The sequence below is a fragment of the Microcebus murinus genome, chromosome 9, assembly GCF_040939455.1.
Source record: "Microcebus murinus isolate Inina chromosome 9, M.murinus_Inina_mat1.0, whole genome shotgun sequence".
Classification (NCBI taxonomy): Eukaryota; Metazoa; Chordata; class Mammalia; order Primates; family Cheirogaleidae; genus Microcebus; species Microcebus murinus.
The window spans coordinates 101,147,601-101,163,700 of record NC_134112.1 but is presented as its reverse complement, the minus strand read 5'-3'; the positions used below and the strand labels follow the sequence as shown (position 1 = coordinate 101,163,700).

The following is a 16,100-nucleotide window of genomic DNA, read 5'->3' as shown; positions in this document are numbered from 1 at the left end:
CTCTTGCTCAGAGTGGTTTCGAACTCCTGACCTTGAGCAATCCGCCCACCTTGGCCTCCCAGAGTGCTAGGATTACAGGCGTGAGCCACCGTGCCCAGCCCATAACAGTTTTTAACTGAGTGAATACTTCTAAAGAGTCAAAATTATAATTTAAGAGTCAATATCTAAATAGAGTAGGTTTATCAAAGTTGTTTTGCATTGTGATTTGACTTTTAGTTCTAGAGCCTAAAGAGTTATTTTTTCCCTCCTAAAATATTTTGTTGATAAATCGTTAGTAACTCTTTGGGTTTCAGGGTATAATATATATTTTAAAGTATTTATTGACTTTAGATTTATTTTTTAAGTGTATAGCTAAAAACAGAATATTTAAAAAAAATTTTTTTGGAGGAAAACCATGTCTAAGCCAAAAGATACATACATATAAATACTTTAATTGGGCTTTATTTATCCCAACATGGAAGCACTTAAAAAAAATCATTTTATTTGGCTGAAACATGCTCGTGAATAAGATAACAAATATGCTATGTAGTTATTTTTAGAAAAGGAAATACTCCATGTATTTTTAAAGTTGATATTAAACAAGATGTTATATGTATATATATATGTGCAGTATGCTTGTGTATATAGGGATTATCTTATCTAGTCTATAATAGAATTATAATATTGTCTTACATTATTTATTTTTCATCCCTGATTTACTTTACAGACTAGAAAAGAAATATATGTCTTTTTTGCTTTTCTAATTTTAATTTCCCAGATTTAAAAGAACTAATTAAACATAGGGAAGAAGGAACATTTTATTTTTGTTTGATTTTTTTTCTTCTTCTTTTTTTTAAAATTTATTTTTAAAAAAATAGAGACAGGGTCTTGCTGTGTTGCCCAGGCTGGTCTTAAACTCTTGGCCACATGTGATCTTCTCACCTCAGCCTCCGAAAATGCTAGGATTACAAACGTGAGCCACTGTGCCCAGCTCAAAACTACTATTTAGTCTTACTGCATTTCTCCTGCAATGGTAAATACTTGCTAAAATGAGGATTTGTATTTGCCAATAATACAAATAACAACAGGCAGCCATTAGTGAGCACTTACCAAGCGCCGGTGCAGTGATGCTCATAGTGTGCTAGGAAGTCAGTCCTGCAGGTCACTAGGAAGAAACTGAAACACAGGCACCTGCCACCCCTTTTGGTGACAGTTACCCAGTCTGTACATATTTTATTATTCCTAAATAATTTTTAAGAAACCATAATGCCCACATGTAAAATAAAAAGAAAGGAATTGTCAATGAAAAGTATACAGGATTTTTTTTTTTTTTTGAGATAGAGTCTCACTCTGTTGCCCGGGCTAGAGTGCCATGGCGTCAGCCTAGCTCACAGCAACCTCCAACTCCTGGGCTCAAGCAATCCTGCTGCCTCAGGCTCCCGAGTAGCTGGGACTACAGGCACACGCCACCATGCCGGGCTAATTTTTTTCCATATATTTTTAGTTGGCCAATTAATTTGTTTCTATTTATTGTAGAGACAGGGTCTCACTCTTGCTCAGGCTAGTCTTGAACTTCTGATCTTAAGCAATCCTCCTGCCTGGGCCTCCCAGAGTGCTAGGATTACAGGCGTGAGCCACCATGCCCACCTTATACAGGATTTTTGAATGTTCAAGCACAGCTACCCCGAAAGACAGTGAAAGTACTAATATATTTATGTATGTGTAACATATATATACATATGAGCTTATATGTTTATATATTAGTAGAATCGTCATGAATATAACAGCTACCAAACAAGACCATCATGTGTCTGTTGTAATGACGTAAAAACCTTAAGTGATGTTGCCCTTAGGGATGTGATATTCCAATAAAATCTAATTTTTAAAGATAAGCAACCAACTTTTAGGAACTTTTTGAATAAGATAGGAATGATTATCCTTTGATTTTTTTTTTTTTTTTTTGGTAGCTGCTTTCCTGAAAAATTAACGTACGTGCCACCGATAACTCTTTTACCTGAATGTTTGGTGGAACCTGATTGGAAAGTTGTCTGTGGGACGCTCCCTCGGCCATGTAGCGTTGTCTAGGTCATTTTAGGACTTAGCATTTCCCCAATCCCTGTGCCCCACCAGCTTTTGTGAAAAATGAAATAAGGCCCTCATAAATTTCCAACACTCAGGGAGCATGGTACCCACCCGTCTTCAGTCTCACCGGGTCAGAACTTGTACCTCGTCCCTCTGCCGTCGGTCTGAGGCAGCACTGCCATGCTGCTGCTGCGTCATGGGCCACGCAGCTTCCCGTGGCCTGGTGGCTCCGCGTCCACCGGCCTCTTCCGCGCTTCTTCCCGACCCACCCCCGGAGGCCGAGAAGCTCCAGCCCATCAAATGAATGGCCGCAGGGAGCGTATGTTCTGGCATCGTCTACTTATAAAACCAAGATGCTTTTGAGTTAATGTAGATTATAATTGGCCATTATGTTCTCGATTCATGCTTATATCTGTGACTTATATGACTAAGTAAGCACAGTATTTGAAATTAAATCCCTCTAAAAATACTGAAGTTTGACCATTCCATCATCTTACTATACTCTGTAATCAGACATAGATTTGTAAACCTAATATGATGAATTTAAACAGTTTTGAATTTAATAAATTGTGTGAGTTCTAAACAGAGACTAGCTGACTGCACACAAAAATAAATGGCATTATATTTTTAAGTAAATTTATGTTTTTGCATTTTTTTTTAATGAGTGCATAGAGAAAACTTGTGCCAGTGGCATAGTGATACTACCTTTTATGTTCTCAGAAGTTTAAAAGTTTCAGTTTAAATTGATAAGAATCTAGTAATTTATAAATTTAAACCCCATAGAAACAAGATATGGTTATTAGTACTTGTGGGGAGAGGGCTGGTTTGTAGCATTTTCAGATTTCCAAGTGTAACTACTCCCGCCACGGGGTTCCAAACTACCCAAGCGGGGGTGGGGGGGAGGTGCTCACGACCAGCACTCCAGCCCCCCTGCTGCCCCGACCCTCACACTTTGCTGTTAGCTCCTGAGGTCCTGGGCACTGAGTAAGTCACGGTTTTTTAGGATTCAAAGATTCGAAGAACGTAGCTGATAAGGTGGCTCCAGTGAAGGTGTTTAGACATTGCTGTGCTCTCAACTCATCTCTGCTTAAGTGATGACTGTTGTTCAGTGACAAACATTACTTATTTTGTGAAAAGTGAGAGAGAACTTCAGAGAAATATGATAAGGCAATTTACTGAAATGTTTTACTTAGATTTGCATAGGGAATAAGTCATTCCTGAACTATGAAATGCCAGCACTCTGTACAAATTAGGAACTCAAGAGACTACCACAGTGGACCCCAAACTCTTACGTATAAAGTCCTCTCTAATATCCAAAATTGTCAGTGACTCCTTTTCATGGCAGTAATTTTTTTTTCAGTGTGTGTTAGCAGAATTAAAAATCACTTTATTTCATATTTTATTTATTTTAAGAAATATCGTTCTACTTTGAAAAAATAATATGTAAACCATATTATACATAATAAATGTTATGCAAGCATACTGTACATTTATATTAAATATATTTAGTTTATAAATATTTTTATATATACCTAGACTTCATATTTTCCTCAAATAACTCAGAAGTTCTTCTTGGATGAGTAGTCCAGAAATTCAAACTCTCTAGTCTTCTATAGAAATTTATTGTCTGCATTTACTGTGGGGGGAATCTATATAACATTTTATACTTAAATATTTAAGAATATGATTTTTAGGGTAGGAATAAAAAGTTTTGCTATCAAGGGTGTAGGTAAATTGATATACTCCTACATAGCTGGTAGAAGTATAAATAGGCTTTTTGGGAGGGAAATATAATTATAGATATGAAGCCTTAAATTTCTATTACTTTTAAGACCTGAACACCAAAACCTAGGACTTTATCATAAAATATAACTCCCGTGTTCCGTCACAGCAACACCCTAGGGACGGTAAGTGGCCTGACTTAGGGGGCTGACTGTGTCCTTCGCGTCAGAGGCATGTGCTGATGTCAGAGCTGCTGCGTGCCACTCAGTGTCTGACACCCGGGGACTGAGTGAGCACACAGCCTCACAGCAGCGTGCCGACACAGGAGCTGCTGTGCGACCGTCAGCAGGCTCATGGGACTGCTGGGAGACTGGAATAGGCCTGGGGACGAGGTGGAGCGTGGTTGCGTTACTGGGCACGATTACGGTAGTGGTTTAGAGAGTCTTTGTTAATTAGAGACACATAAACAAAGTCAGGGTGGAGATAGATGAAGCAAGATTTGTAAAAGGTTGCCAGTTACTGAAGGCAGGTGACAGGTGCAGGGTGTTTATTACAGTAGTCTCTAGTTTGGGCTGTCTTTGAAAATGTGCATTTAAAACAATTAAAAACAAAAGTGCCAGCATGAAAGCATACATCTTGACATAGGAGGAAATTGTTCATCATATATTAAGTAAAAGCACATTATAAAGTGTTTGTACACTGACAATATGTGTCCTCTCTTTGCTCCTTTAGTGTGTGTGTATATACATATATATTTATCACACAAATATACTATGATTATGTTAATTGTGGTCCTCTCTAGTCAGTGTGATTGTGGTTATGATCATTTTCCTTTGCTTAGCCTTTTATTCATGGGTATCTCCCATGGCTAAATTTTTCTTGTATTTCAAAAAGGCTTAAGAAAGAACATCCTCAAACATAATAGGTTGAATCACGGAGCCTTGTGCAGAGCTCACTCTTGGGCAGGAGATACCCGCCCTGGGTTTCCGTGCTTCATGTTCTCCTGTCTGCCTCTGCTCAAGCCTGGAGGCTGGACGTGACCTCTGCTAGCCTGTTCCGTCCCACGCCCCGTCCAGGGCAGTCCGGACCCAGCCATACACTGCAGGGACACGCTGGGGCTCCGTGATAGGACAGGAGTTGAGTTTAGGGCCTCAATTATGTGTTTGCTAGAGAATTGCTATCTTATGCTGGGCTTTTAGAAGCAGATCAGGGAGTCTCTATTAGTTAATGGAGCCAAATTTACAGACTTTACTCTCATTTAATATTTTCCATCTGTTTCCGCTTTCCTTTGGTATTCCACTGTGCCTCGCACACCTACACCCTTTCCAGTAGGAGAGCCTTGCGCCGGGCTCTGCTGTGCATGTCTTTTCCGTCTTGCTGTATTTTCTGCTTTTCTCTCTAACTGTGCAAATTGGCATCATTCGTGCCCCAGCCAAAGCTCACCTTTCCGAGGCTTTCCCTGAGTCCTCCAGCTCACAGGGGTGGGATCCTTTTCCAATTTGTTACCACGTCATTTAGCACTGGTTTTACGTTGTAATCTCACTGCATATTTCATTTCTCTTTAGAACTAAATTGTGAATCTTGTTAGGTCAGAGACGTGTTGTGTCCTTTGTGTGTGCACGCCTTAGTGCAACTGAGCATGTAGCATGAGCTCAGTAGCACTGGATAACGAGGACGCCTTCCTGTGAGAGCCAGCCGCACTCCTGGTGCCTGAGGGTGCTCTGCCGCACAGGTACCTTGCTTACGATGAGCCTGTCTTGGAAAACCAGCTCTGTAAAAATTATCAGTGAATAAAAACTTAGCTAGCAATTATTTTCTTTATTTTGTCCCGGAGGATTTCTAGCTTTGCTTTTGCATTTTAAATATTTTAAAAATCTAATTTTAAACAGAGCCTTTTAAGACTCTTCTTGCAGGTATGAGATCATCATGTGCTCCTTGATAATATGGTTTTAACTTTTTGGCTCATGTCCTCTGTCTGAATGGTTAACCTTTTCCTGTGTAGAAAATGGCAGTAACAGTTGCTGAACATCAAACTGCATTCCTCACCTAAGGTTCTTTTTTAAAAATGCCTGCTTGTGGGAGGTTTGATAAGATACACAGCTGTATTATGTGTGTGTTTGCGCTTCCCTCGTAGGAGAAGTATGAATGTGCTTTAAAGCGAGCAAATATTAAAATCGTGACTCCTGACTGGGTCCTGGACTGCGTATCTGAGAAAAGCAAAAAGGATGAAGCGTTTTATCATCCTCGTCTGATTATTTATGAAGAGGAAGAGGAGGAGGAAGAGGAGGAAGAGGACGTAGACAATGAGGAGCAAGACTTCCACAACGAGGGCAGCACAGATGAAAAGTCGAGCCCTGCGAGCTCTCGGGAGGCGTCTCCCGCAGGGGACCAGCCGCTCTCGCCCAAGTCCCACGCAGAGAAGTCCAAAGGGGAGCTGATGTTTGATGACTCTTCGGACTCCTCACCTGAAAAGCAAGAGAGAAACTTAAACTGGACCCCGGCGGAAGTCCCGCAGCTAGCTGCGGCCAAGCGCAGGCTGCCTCAGGGGAAGGAGCCTGGGCTGATTAACTTGTGCGCCAATGTCCCGCCCGTCCCAGGTAACATTTTGCCTCCTGATGTCCGGAGTAATTTAATGGCTTCTGGACAAAATCTCCAAAGTTCTGAAAGACCAGAAATGATAGCTGCCTGGAGTCCAGCTGTGCGGACGTTGAGAAACATTACTAACAATGCTGACATTCAGCAGGTTAACCGGCCATCAAACGTAGCACACGTAAGTTACGCTTTAAAGAACGAAACTTAAATACAGGATTTTAGAATTGGATTTCACAGTCTGCTTCAATATGGTTTATTGTTTCTGCTTTTTCAGACTAAATATCTTATGAGCAGTATTTATTGGTGCGAGAACTTGTTTTACAGCCACAGACACATGTATATTAGCGTTGTAAATTTTATTGAAAAAGGGGAGCAGCAAGCATTTAAGTTGGAGACCTAACACAGATGAGTAGAACCAGGATGGAGTGCTGTCCCTTGAGGAAGGGTTGCCGTGTCTACTTAGTTTAAGATTAGCAATGGCAGCAAAGAGAAGAATGAAATTTACCAGCTGTACCTCATTTGCTTATAGTGAACTTCATGGTAGTAAATAAGTAACATAAATTCATTCATTCATTGGAGAAAACTTGATTTCAGTTTATAGCTTAAGACATGGAGCTTGACACAGAATAGATCTTAAAAGTTTTAAGTGGCTGTCTTTCAATTAAAGGCAGAAGGAAAGTAGTTGAGGTGGTATATTGACCACTGTTTGCATTTTTCTGGACATTGGAGATAAAATGCTAAGCAACACAGTAAGCAGACAACTATGAGCCAGAAGATTTCTTTTTTTTTTTTGAGACAGAGTCTCACTCTGTTGCCCAGGCTAGAGTGAATGCCGTGGTGTCAGCCTAGCTCACAGCAACCTCACACTCCTGAGCTCAAGCGATCCTGCTGCCTCAGCCTCCTGAGTAACTGGGACTATAGGCATGCACCACCATGCCTGGCTAGTTTTTTTTTCTATATATAGTAGTTGACCAATTAATTTCTTTCTATTTATAGTAGAGAAGGGGTCTCGCTCTTGCTCAGGCTGGTTTTGAACTCCGGACCTCAAGCAATCCGCCCGTCTCAGCCTCCCAGTGCTAGAATTATAGGCGTGAGCCACCGCGCCCGGCCGAGCCAGAAGATTTCTGATAGTGATAGGCATCTTGAAGACAATAATAAGGGTCCTACGGTAGCAGTTGGTAGGAAGGAGGCTATTTAGATGGAGGTGGTCAGGGAGGCGTCATGAAGGAGGTGACTTAGATTGGAGTTGACTGACAACTCCTATCTAAGGAGGCCTTCCCAAGGAGGCCTTGGGAAGAACTGAGCAGAGTTGTGGGCAAAAGAAACAGCAGCTGCCAAGACCCAAAGTGGATGTGAATTTGCTGTGCTCCAAACAAAGAAAGTTAGTGAGACTTGAACTTAGCTGAGTGAGTGAGTGCTCGTCTAAAAGGGCCTTGTCACATAGGGCCATAGTGAGGAGTACGGGCTTTCTTGGAAGGAAGCCACTGGGGAGCTTTGAGCTCGCTGCGTTGAGACCCGAGAGGTGCTTTGTAAAGAGTGGATTGTGGAGGAGTGAGAGTGAAGCAGAGACCCCTTAAGAGGCGGTTGGAGGCGGTGTTTGAGAGGGGAGTGAAAGGGAGGGCCCGGCTTCCTGGCTCCTGGGAGTGAGGGGAAGGTGGCCTTTCAGAGATAAGGGGCACTTGAGGAGCTGCAGGCTGTAGGGCCATCAGTTCCTTCTTAGAGGTGTTGAGTTTTCAGTGTCTGATAAATCCCAGGGAAGACGTTTGATAAGTCGTGGGAAGGTGTGTGTTTGGCTTCTTCTTGAGGCCTTGGCGAGAGCCACAGCCAGATGAAGCCATGCCCACAGGAGCTGTGGGAAAGGATGAGGATGCATGGGGACACGGGGCAGGGTGCAAGGAGGGTCTGGGGCCAGGCTCCGAAGAACCCCAAGGTTGAGAATCCCATCTGACAGTAAGGGCTGGACTGGCGGTTCACTTTGTTCTGCACACTTTTATTTCATATTTTTGTTTTCTGAATAGCAGCTCAAAGTCCCAGCGAAGTGTAGAGTGTGGGGACGGTAGAGTGTGGGGACAGTCCACTGACAGGACGCTGGAGCGTGTGGGGACAGTCCAAAACAGGATGCAGTAGTCCAGACACCCACTTTCCGTGGAGGGACTGGATGTGGATCTAGTGGGGAAATTTGCATGTGGCCTGGTGTTAAGAGTCACTGTTAATTGCATTGGTATGATAATGGTGGTAGGTTTAAAAGTCTTTATTGGCTATCAAGTGCTTTAAAAAATCTTCCTTCCTCTCTAGGTTTAACCACTTCGGTATGGCACTCACTGGCCGCAAAACCTTGCCCACAGCCGGCACTCATAGTCCGCACAGTAGTTTTTGTGCTGTGCGTTGACGACGAATCCGTTTTGCTTTTGTGTGATTAGGAAAGCTTTAAAGCACTGAAAGCTTGTTTTACTTTATAGGCAGCTTTACTCGTCATGTAAATCAGATTAGGTAACATATACATATATGTTTTCATTACGTTATTTTTAAATGTTCACAATTTTATTTTGATAAATGAAAAATTAGAAAAGTCATATTACAGCTGTTGGCTAAAGTTGCTGTGCGCATTCATCTGTGGCTATTGACTATAGTCGATGCTCGTACTGGAGTGGTTAAGTAGTGACTGTTGGTCATACCTGGTTCTCAGGACGCTGGAAGGGGGTGGCACCCAGAGTGAGGTCGAAACTAGCACATCTTGTAGGTAGTAGAAGGAAGAGAGTGAAGATGGTATGAGGCAAGGTGAGCAGAGAGAGAAGGTAATCAGGCATTTGAGGAGAACAGGACATTTTGAAATAGTTCATAGGTTGGGGAGACAATATCGCTGGACACAGGGCGCAGTCTAGGTTGGCAGGCACAGCTTAGGATATTGACAAGGCCGGGGCTGGGAGAATGAAGTCCAGGGAGCATGGACAGACCAGTGGTGACGGTCACGCAAGCAGATGGAAGGAAAGGGTTTGGTCAGAGGTCGGTGTGTTTGAATTAGCCGGTTTGGAGACGTGTTTTGTGTGATGAAAGACGCAGTCCAGTAACTGATAGGCCACATTCTGCCCAGACACTTTGTTTGGCCCAAATAATTTTTTAAAATTTGATTTATTTGACAAAATCACAAGATTCTCCATACACATTAGATGTCTGGCTGAAGAGGTGGATCTGATGAAATGCTGGGCTGATGTTCCTGAAGTCCTTCCTGCGTAGCGACAGTCTTTTGGAGCAGAGCAGTGGCTGCCCCCTTAGAAATGAGGTTTCTCAGGTGTGCTTTGGTGCCTGTCAGTCCACGGTACCTGCCTCGGCTCTGCGGGTGACTGGGTTGGCAGCTGACCACGGGTCTAGGGCGTTGAGGGAGCGAGAGGGCCACTGAGGTGAGGGCCACCCAGGTGAGGAGGGCCACCGAGGTGAGAGGGCCACTGAGAAGAGGGCCACTGAGGTGAGGGCCACCGAGGTGAGGAGGGCCACCAAGGTGAGAGAGCCACTGAGAAGGAGGGCCACCACGGTGAGGAGGGCCACCAAGGAGGAGGGCCACCGAGGTGAGGAGGGCCACCAAGATGAGAGGGCCACCACGGTGAGGAGGGCCACCAAGGAGGAGGGCCACCAAGGTGAGGAGGGCCACAAAGGTGAGAGGGCCACTGAGGAGGAGGGCCACCGAGGTGAGGGCCACCGAGGAAGAGGGCCACCAAGGAGGAGGGCCACCGAGGAAGAGAGCCACCAAGGAGGAGGGCCACCGAGGTGAGGAGGGCCACCGAGGAAGAGGGCCACCGAGGAGGAGGGCCACCAAGGAGGAGGGCCACCGAGGTGAGGAGGGCCACAGATGTGAGAGGGCCACTGAGGAGGAGGGCCACTGAGGTGAGAGGGCCACCGAGGTTAGAGGGCCACCGAGGAGGAGGGCCACTGAGGAGGAGGGCCATCGAGGTGAGAGGGCCACCGAGGTGAGAGGGCCACCGAGGTGAGAGGGCCACCGAAGTGAGAGGGCCACCGAGGTGAGGAGGGCCATCGAGGTGAGAGGGCCACCGAGGTGAGAGGGCCACCGAGGTGAGAGGGCCACCGAGGTGAGAGGGCCACTGAGGAGGAAGGCCACCGAGGTGAGGAGGGCTACCGAGGTGAGAGAGCCACCGAGGTGAGGAGGGCCACTGAGGAGGAAGGCCACCGAGGAGAGAGGTCGAAGAACTGCAGGCTCAGGGCCTATCCAGACACGGGGGTCCACGTGAGCCGAGTTAGGGGGAGATGGAATGCACAGAAAGAGTAGTTCCAGCACCGTCAGTGCTGAGGGGCTGTCCCCTGGCCCTTGTAGATCAGCATCCAGAAAGGCAAGTGAGTGACAGAGCCACATCGCAGCGTCTCAGCAAGAGAGCCGTGAAGTCCCGGCCAGAAAGCAGTACTGGAACGCCAGAGCACGGCATACCACGCAGGAGGTGCAGGACATCGGCAGTGATAGGCCAGAGGCACCATTTTTGTCCTCAGAAATGAGAAGTGTGACCCTGTAGATTTGTTCCGTAACTAATTGTAAACCTGAGGCATGGACTGAAGAGATCCGTCTCCCAGGGTTGGAGTTAGAATTGAACGCAATGTGTAAAAGCCTCTGGCAGCTCCAGAAGTGTTGCTCCTCCTTTCTTTAGGAGACATTATGGACGGAAGTCATCCATTTAAAATAGGAAATGATCTTGCTCTTCATTTTTTTATGGTGTAGAAAACTGTTGATCAATTACTGCTTGTTTCTATATTCTATGTAGAAAGTATTCTATCCTTTTCAAATACAATGGATGTTGGTTAAATACAAAGTTTCTTAAGTTTATATTTGGATATATAGAGGAAATAATCTCATTTGAAATGGAAGCAAGTGACTGACAGGGAGCTCAGGCTCATATCTGCTTCTGAAATCGTCCTTAGGAGAGGAGCTTGGCGTGCTCAGCTGCGTGCTGCAGAGGTGGGGTGCTGGCGAGCGAGGGGCTTGGTCAGTAGCGAGGACTATTGCAGAGAGGTTTTCTGAGAGTCTTTCAGCAATGCCAGGGAGAGCATAAGGACATTTACTGCTAGATGTAAAGAACGTGAGTTTTTGAAATGTTAGAAATATGAGACAGATTTAGTTCAACGTTAAATTGTGATGGGGAGGGGGATATAGCCATCAAAATCCTGTTTAAATTGCAAATTTGTAGTGGCTCAGAGCCATGTGGTGTGTATCATAATGCTTTATGTGTGGTGGCATTCGGTAACTCAGTATTAATGTAATTTAAATGAGGATTATGACAGTTGTGATGGAAAAATTTAAACTTGACATTCATTTAAAATGGTTGTTTGCAGTATAGCACAATTATGCAATCGAGCAATTAAGATTCTTTTTCTTATGTTCTTCAGGATTAACATATGTTTTCAGGCAGAGGCAGATCGGGGGTTGAAAGTGATCTGATGAACGTGGCAGAGGCTCTAAGAGGCGTCTCGATGGCCGGCCTTGCGGGTGCCCTCCCTCGCCGGGCCTGCCCTTCGCCCCCTCCGCGCTGGCCTTGCAGGTGCAGAGGGTTCCAGGCCAGTGGCCACCTTCCTTCCTGGCCAGGGCCCTTTTCCTGACTCTCCGTCTGTTCTTCTCCCTCAGTGGACTCGAGTCTGCAGTGGACAGGACCCTTTTTAACCTTTTCTCCTGAAGCCCATAGTAGAAGCAGCTGTGAGATGCCTCCTGTCCCACCCAGGCCTCCCTCCACGCGTTCAGATCGTGGTCACCTTATAGCAGACGGTGGGCGCTGCTCAGTCCTCTTGGCCAATCTGTGAGAAATAAGAGGGCTACAAGGGAGGCTCAGCTCCCTGCGTTACGGCAGACAGCCTTTGTTTCCTTGCTACCCATCAAATTCCATAGGCCGTTTGCTTCTCAGGGTGAAAAAGTAGTATGTGTACAAAATTTAAAAATGCAAATGATACCAAAGGACATGGAATAAAAAGTTGAACTCCCTCTCGGGAGGCAGCCGCTGCTGCTTAGCAGTTTCTTGGATGGGCTCATGGCTGATCTACACGTGGGCAGGCAGGTCTCCCACTGCAGCCCATGCTTCCTGTGGACCGTGAGCACACCAAGTATGTCCGTCTGCTTTGGTGGTGCGTGCTGGGGCTGATTTTCCCTCTACTAGATGTTTGTTAATACTCTTAAGTATGGAGAAGGAATGGTTATCTTATTAAATTTGTTTAAAAAACATTTTTCTGTTTAGAGCTCATCTGAGATGTTTCTGAAATCTTGAATCTTCTAATAGAGATGTCTTACCTATAAGGTGATTTTAAAGACAAACATTCCAAAGTTCTTGAGTCTGACTTATTTCAATTCTAAACTCAATCATTTATCCAAAGCCTGTTACCCTTGCAGATCATATGACTTTGATTTGGAGTCTATTTAAGTGAAAGATATATGTTATTAATAGAATCATGTTTGAGATTTTAGTGTAGTTCTAGAGTATGTTAAAATTGAATTTCTAGACTTTTATTTAAATGATAAATGTGTTTTTAAAAGGGTTGTGTGGATTGAGTTGTGGTAAAATCTGTTTGTACTGGTTTCCATGGCTGTAGGAAATTGGGTTTAGATTTTTATTATTTGAGCATGTTGAATATAATTCATTATGTACGTGTTTCTTTTTGTTGTTGTTTGTTTATTTATTTATTTTGAGACAGAGTCTCGCTTTGTTGCCCAGGCTAGAGTGAATGCTGTGGCGTCAGCCTAACTCACAGCAACCTCAAACTCCTGGGCTCAAGCGATCCTCCTGGCTCAGCCTCCCGAGTAGCTGGGACTACAGGCATGCGCCACCATGCCCAGCTAATTTTTTCTATATATATTAGTTGGCCAATTAATTTCTTTTTATTTATAGTGGAGACAGGGTCTCGCTCTTGCTGAGGCTGGTTTTGAACTCCTGACCTTGAGCAATCCGCCTGCCTCGGCCTCCCAGAGTGCTAGAATTACAGGCCTGAGCCACCGCGCCTGGCCTATGTACATGTTTCTTTTGTTGTATTTGGTGCTGGGTAAGATATAACAGAAATGACTTGCAATTAGATACTCTACTTGGGGGCATCTGCTGGTCCGTCCCTTCCCCTCCTGCCCCTCAGCACACACAGAACTCCCAACTTACTCCCTGTCATGTGAAGCAGAATGAACGATGGCCTGAATGATTTTCTCTAGCTTGACACATCTTTGTCCCATTTGAAGAGCTTAGTCATTTTTGAGGAAGCACAGTTTACTAGCGACACTGATGATTTTTTCGTTGGGGGAATGTTTACCACTTACAGTTGCTGCTGGTGTCGGGCCAGCCCCCCTGGTGTAGCGTGCCAGTGCACAGGGCCGGGGGCTGTGCAGGGAGGGGCTCCTGGAGCCACAGCTCGGGCCCTGCTGCTTTCATCTGGAAGTGACCCGCTGAGGACCTTGCTGTATGGGACTCTGGGCCCCGAGGCGGGAGGAAATGGAAAGTGGCAGCTGTGGAGAAGATTTGGGGTGAGGCCGAGGCCAACTGTCAGGTGCCTTCACTGCCTTCATTCCCTGGAGCATTTCTGGCCAGGAGAAGGTCTGGAGCGGACGGGGGAGGTGGGCGATGGAGACCTGCAGGAGCACCTGAGCGCGAACTCCGGCAGTGAACAGGACAGAGCCCGCCCCTGCTCTAGGAACAGCCGCAGGAGTCTCCTGGTTGTCCCCTGTACTTCACTAGCTTATTCCATTTTACTTGTTTCAAATTTGGTGGTCTCAAAATTTGAATTTTTTTCCCTTATTGAAATTAATGAGACAAAGTAAATGCAAAAGAAAAATATAGTACTGTTTTTGAAGTTTTCAGTCATTTGACACGTCTATTTAGTGGGGCATTAAACATGTAGGATATTATTCTCTTGGTTAAGAGACTGTAAGTACATTTCAGGAACCACTGGGTATGACTCCACCTAACTTTTGTTTTCTAGATATTACAGTCCCTTTCAGCATCTACAAAAAATTTAGAGCAGCAGGTGAATCACAGCCAGCAGGGACATGCAAATGCCAATGCAGTGCTGTTTAGCCAAGTGAAAGTGACTCCAGAGACACACATGCTACAGCAGCAGCAGCAGCCCCAGCAGCAGCAGCAGCAGCAGCACCCAGTCCTGCACCTGCAGCCCCAGCAGATAATGCAGCTCCCGCAGCAGCAGCAGCAGATTTCCCAGCAGCCCTACCCCCAGCCCCAGGCGCACCCGTTTCCACAGCAGCAGCAGCAGCAAGTCCATCAGCATCAGTTTTCACAGCAGCAGCTACAGTTTCCACAGCAACAGCTGCATCCTCCACAGCAGCTGCATCGCCCCCAGCAGCAGCTCCAGCCGTTTCAGCAGCAGCATGCCCTGCAGCAGCAACTGCACCAGCTGCAACAGCACCAACTGCAGCAGCAGCAGCTCGCACAGCTGCAGCAGCACAGCCTGCTACAGCAGCAGCAGCAGCAGCAGATGCAGCAGCAGCAGCTACAGCAGCAGCAGCTGCAGCGTATGCACCAGCAGCAGCAGCAGCAGCAGATGCAGAATCAATCAGCGCAACACTTGAGTCAAACATCCCAGGCCCTACAGCACCAGGTCCCACCTCAGCAGCCCCCGCCTCAGCCCCCGCAGCCGCCGCCGCCACAGCAGCAGCAGCAGCAGCTCTTTGGACATGATCCAGCAGTGGAGAGTTCGTAATGGGGTTTTTTTCCTCTCTCCCCCAAAGTCTTGCACTTACATAAATGCTTTGAGAGTATTCGAGGGTGTGGGGTAAGGATTCATTTCAAAATAATTATTACAGAATGGAGAATGTGAACCTCATACATAACAGTGTAGCTGTAATGGAATCATGCTCCTTTTGTACTTTGGGACGTCATATACGGAAGTGAACATTCCTGTTCCAGAGAACATCCAGGCTGACCCAGAGTAGTTAATGGTCAGGTGTAAATTATGTTTTACTTTTTAATGATCATTTAATATAGACAATGTGATATATTATAACAGTATTCCAGATGTACTGGAATTACTGGTGGAACATATGGTCAGGACTGATTAATTTAATAAATTCAAATTGAGCTTGGCAAAATGGTACTTTTCGTACACGTATGTCTGCAGGGTTTTAATTTGTCTTTTTCTTGTATAATTCTGTTGTAGTTCCAGAAGAAGGCTTCTTGCTGGGCTGTGTGTTTGCAATTGCGGATTATCCAGAACAGATGTCTGATAAACAGCTGCTGGCCACCTGGAAAAGGGTGAGGTTGTGCCTGAAAGAAGTTAAACTTTGTATCTGAAGATGTTCCTTTCTGAACATAGCCTTAACTATGTTCATTTGACTGTGTTTACTGAGATATGTCTGCATGTGTTCTGAATGTGTTATGGGCATTTTTATTAATATTCTCTGTGACCTTGGCTAATCATTTTTCTGGGCTTCTGTTTTCTCAGCTGTTAGGTGAGAATGTTGGACTTTGTCATTCTTAAGATTCTTTCAGCTCTGAGATTCTCGGGGGTGCTAATAATTTATATATAAAAATAAATAGGGGTGGGGAAATAAGATCAGGTTTTGATAACCTAGGATAGCAACCATTAACTTGTGTGTGTCTCGGTCATTTCTGTTTCTCCAAAGGCAAGTACTAGAAAATCCTAGAATCTCTAGCTTAAAAGGGGCCTCAGAGTCTTCTAGCCTAGTCGTGGAACTGTCCATTCACTGATTTATTATTTTGCATGGTGGCCCTTAAAGGAAAGAAAAAGTA

The 16,100-nt window shown here is 45.1% G+C and overlaps 1 protein-coding gene across 3 annotated transcripts in view; it reads left to right on the top strand.

The window, feature by feature from the left end:
• Positions 1-16,100, top strand: part of PAXIP1 (PAX interacting protein 1) — a 60,282-nt gene that overhangs the window by 20,942 nt on the left and 23,240 nt on the right. For all 3 annotated transcript variants that reach the window (XM_020289634.2, XM_076006753.1, XM_076006754.1), the window contains 3 exons: positions 5,918-6,553; positions 14,317-15,043; positions 15,508-15,602. In XM_020289634.2, the coding sequence (XP_020145223.2) occupies positions 5,918-6,553; positions 14,317-15,043; positions 15,508-15,602 (1,458 nt within the window). The remainder of the gene's footprint in view (positions 1-5,917; positions 6,554-14,316; positions 15,044-15,507; positions 15,603-16,100) is intronic.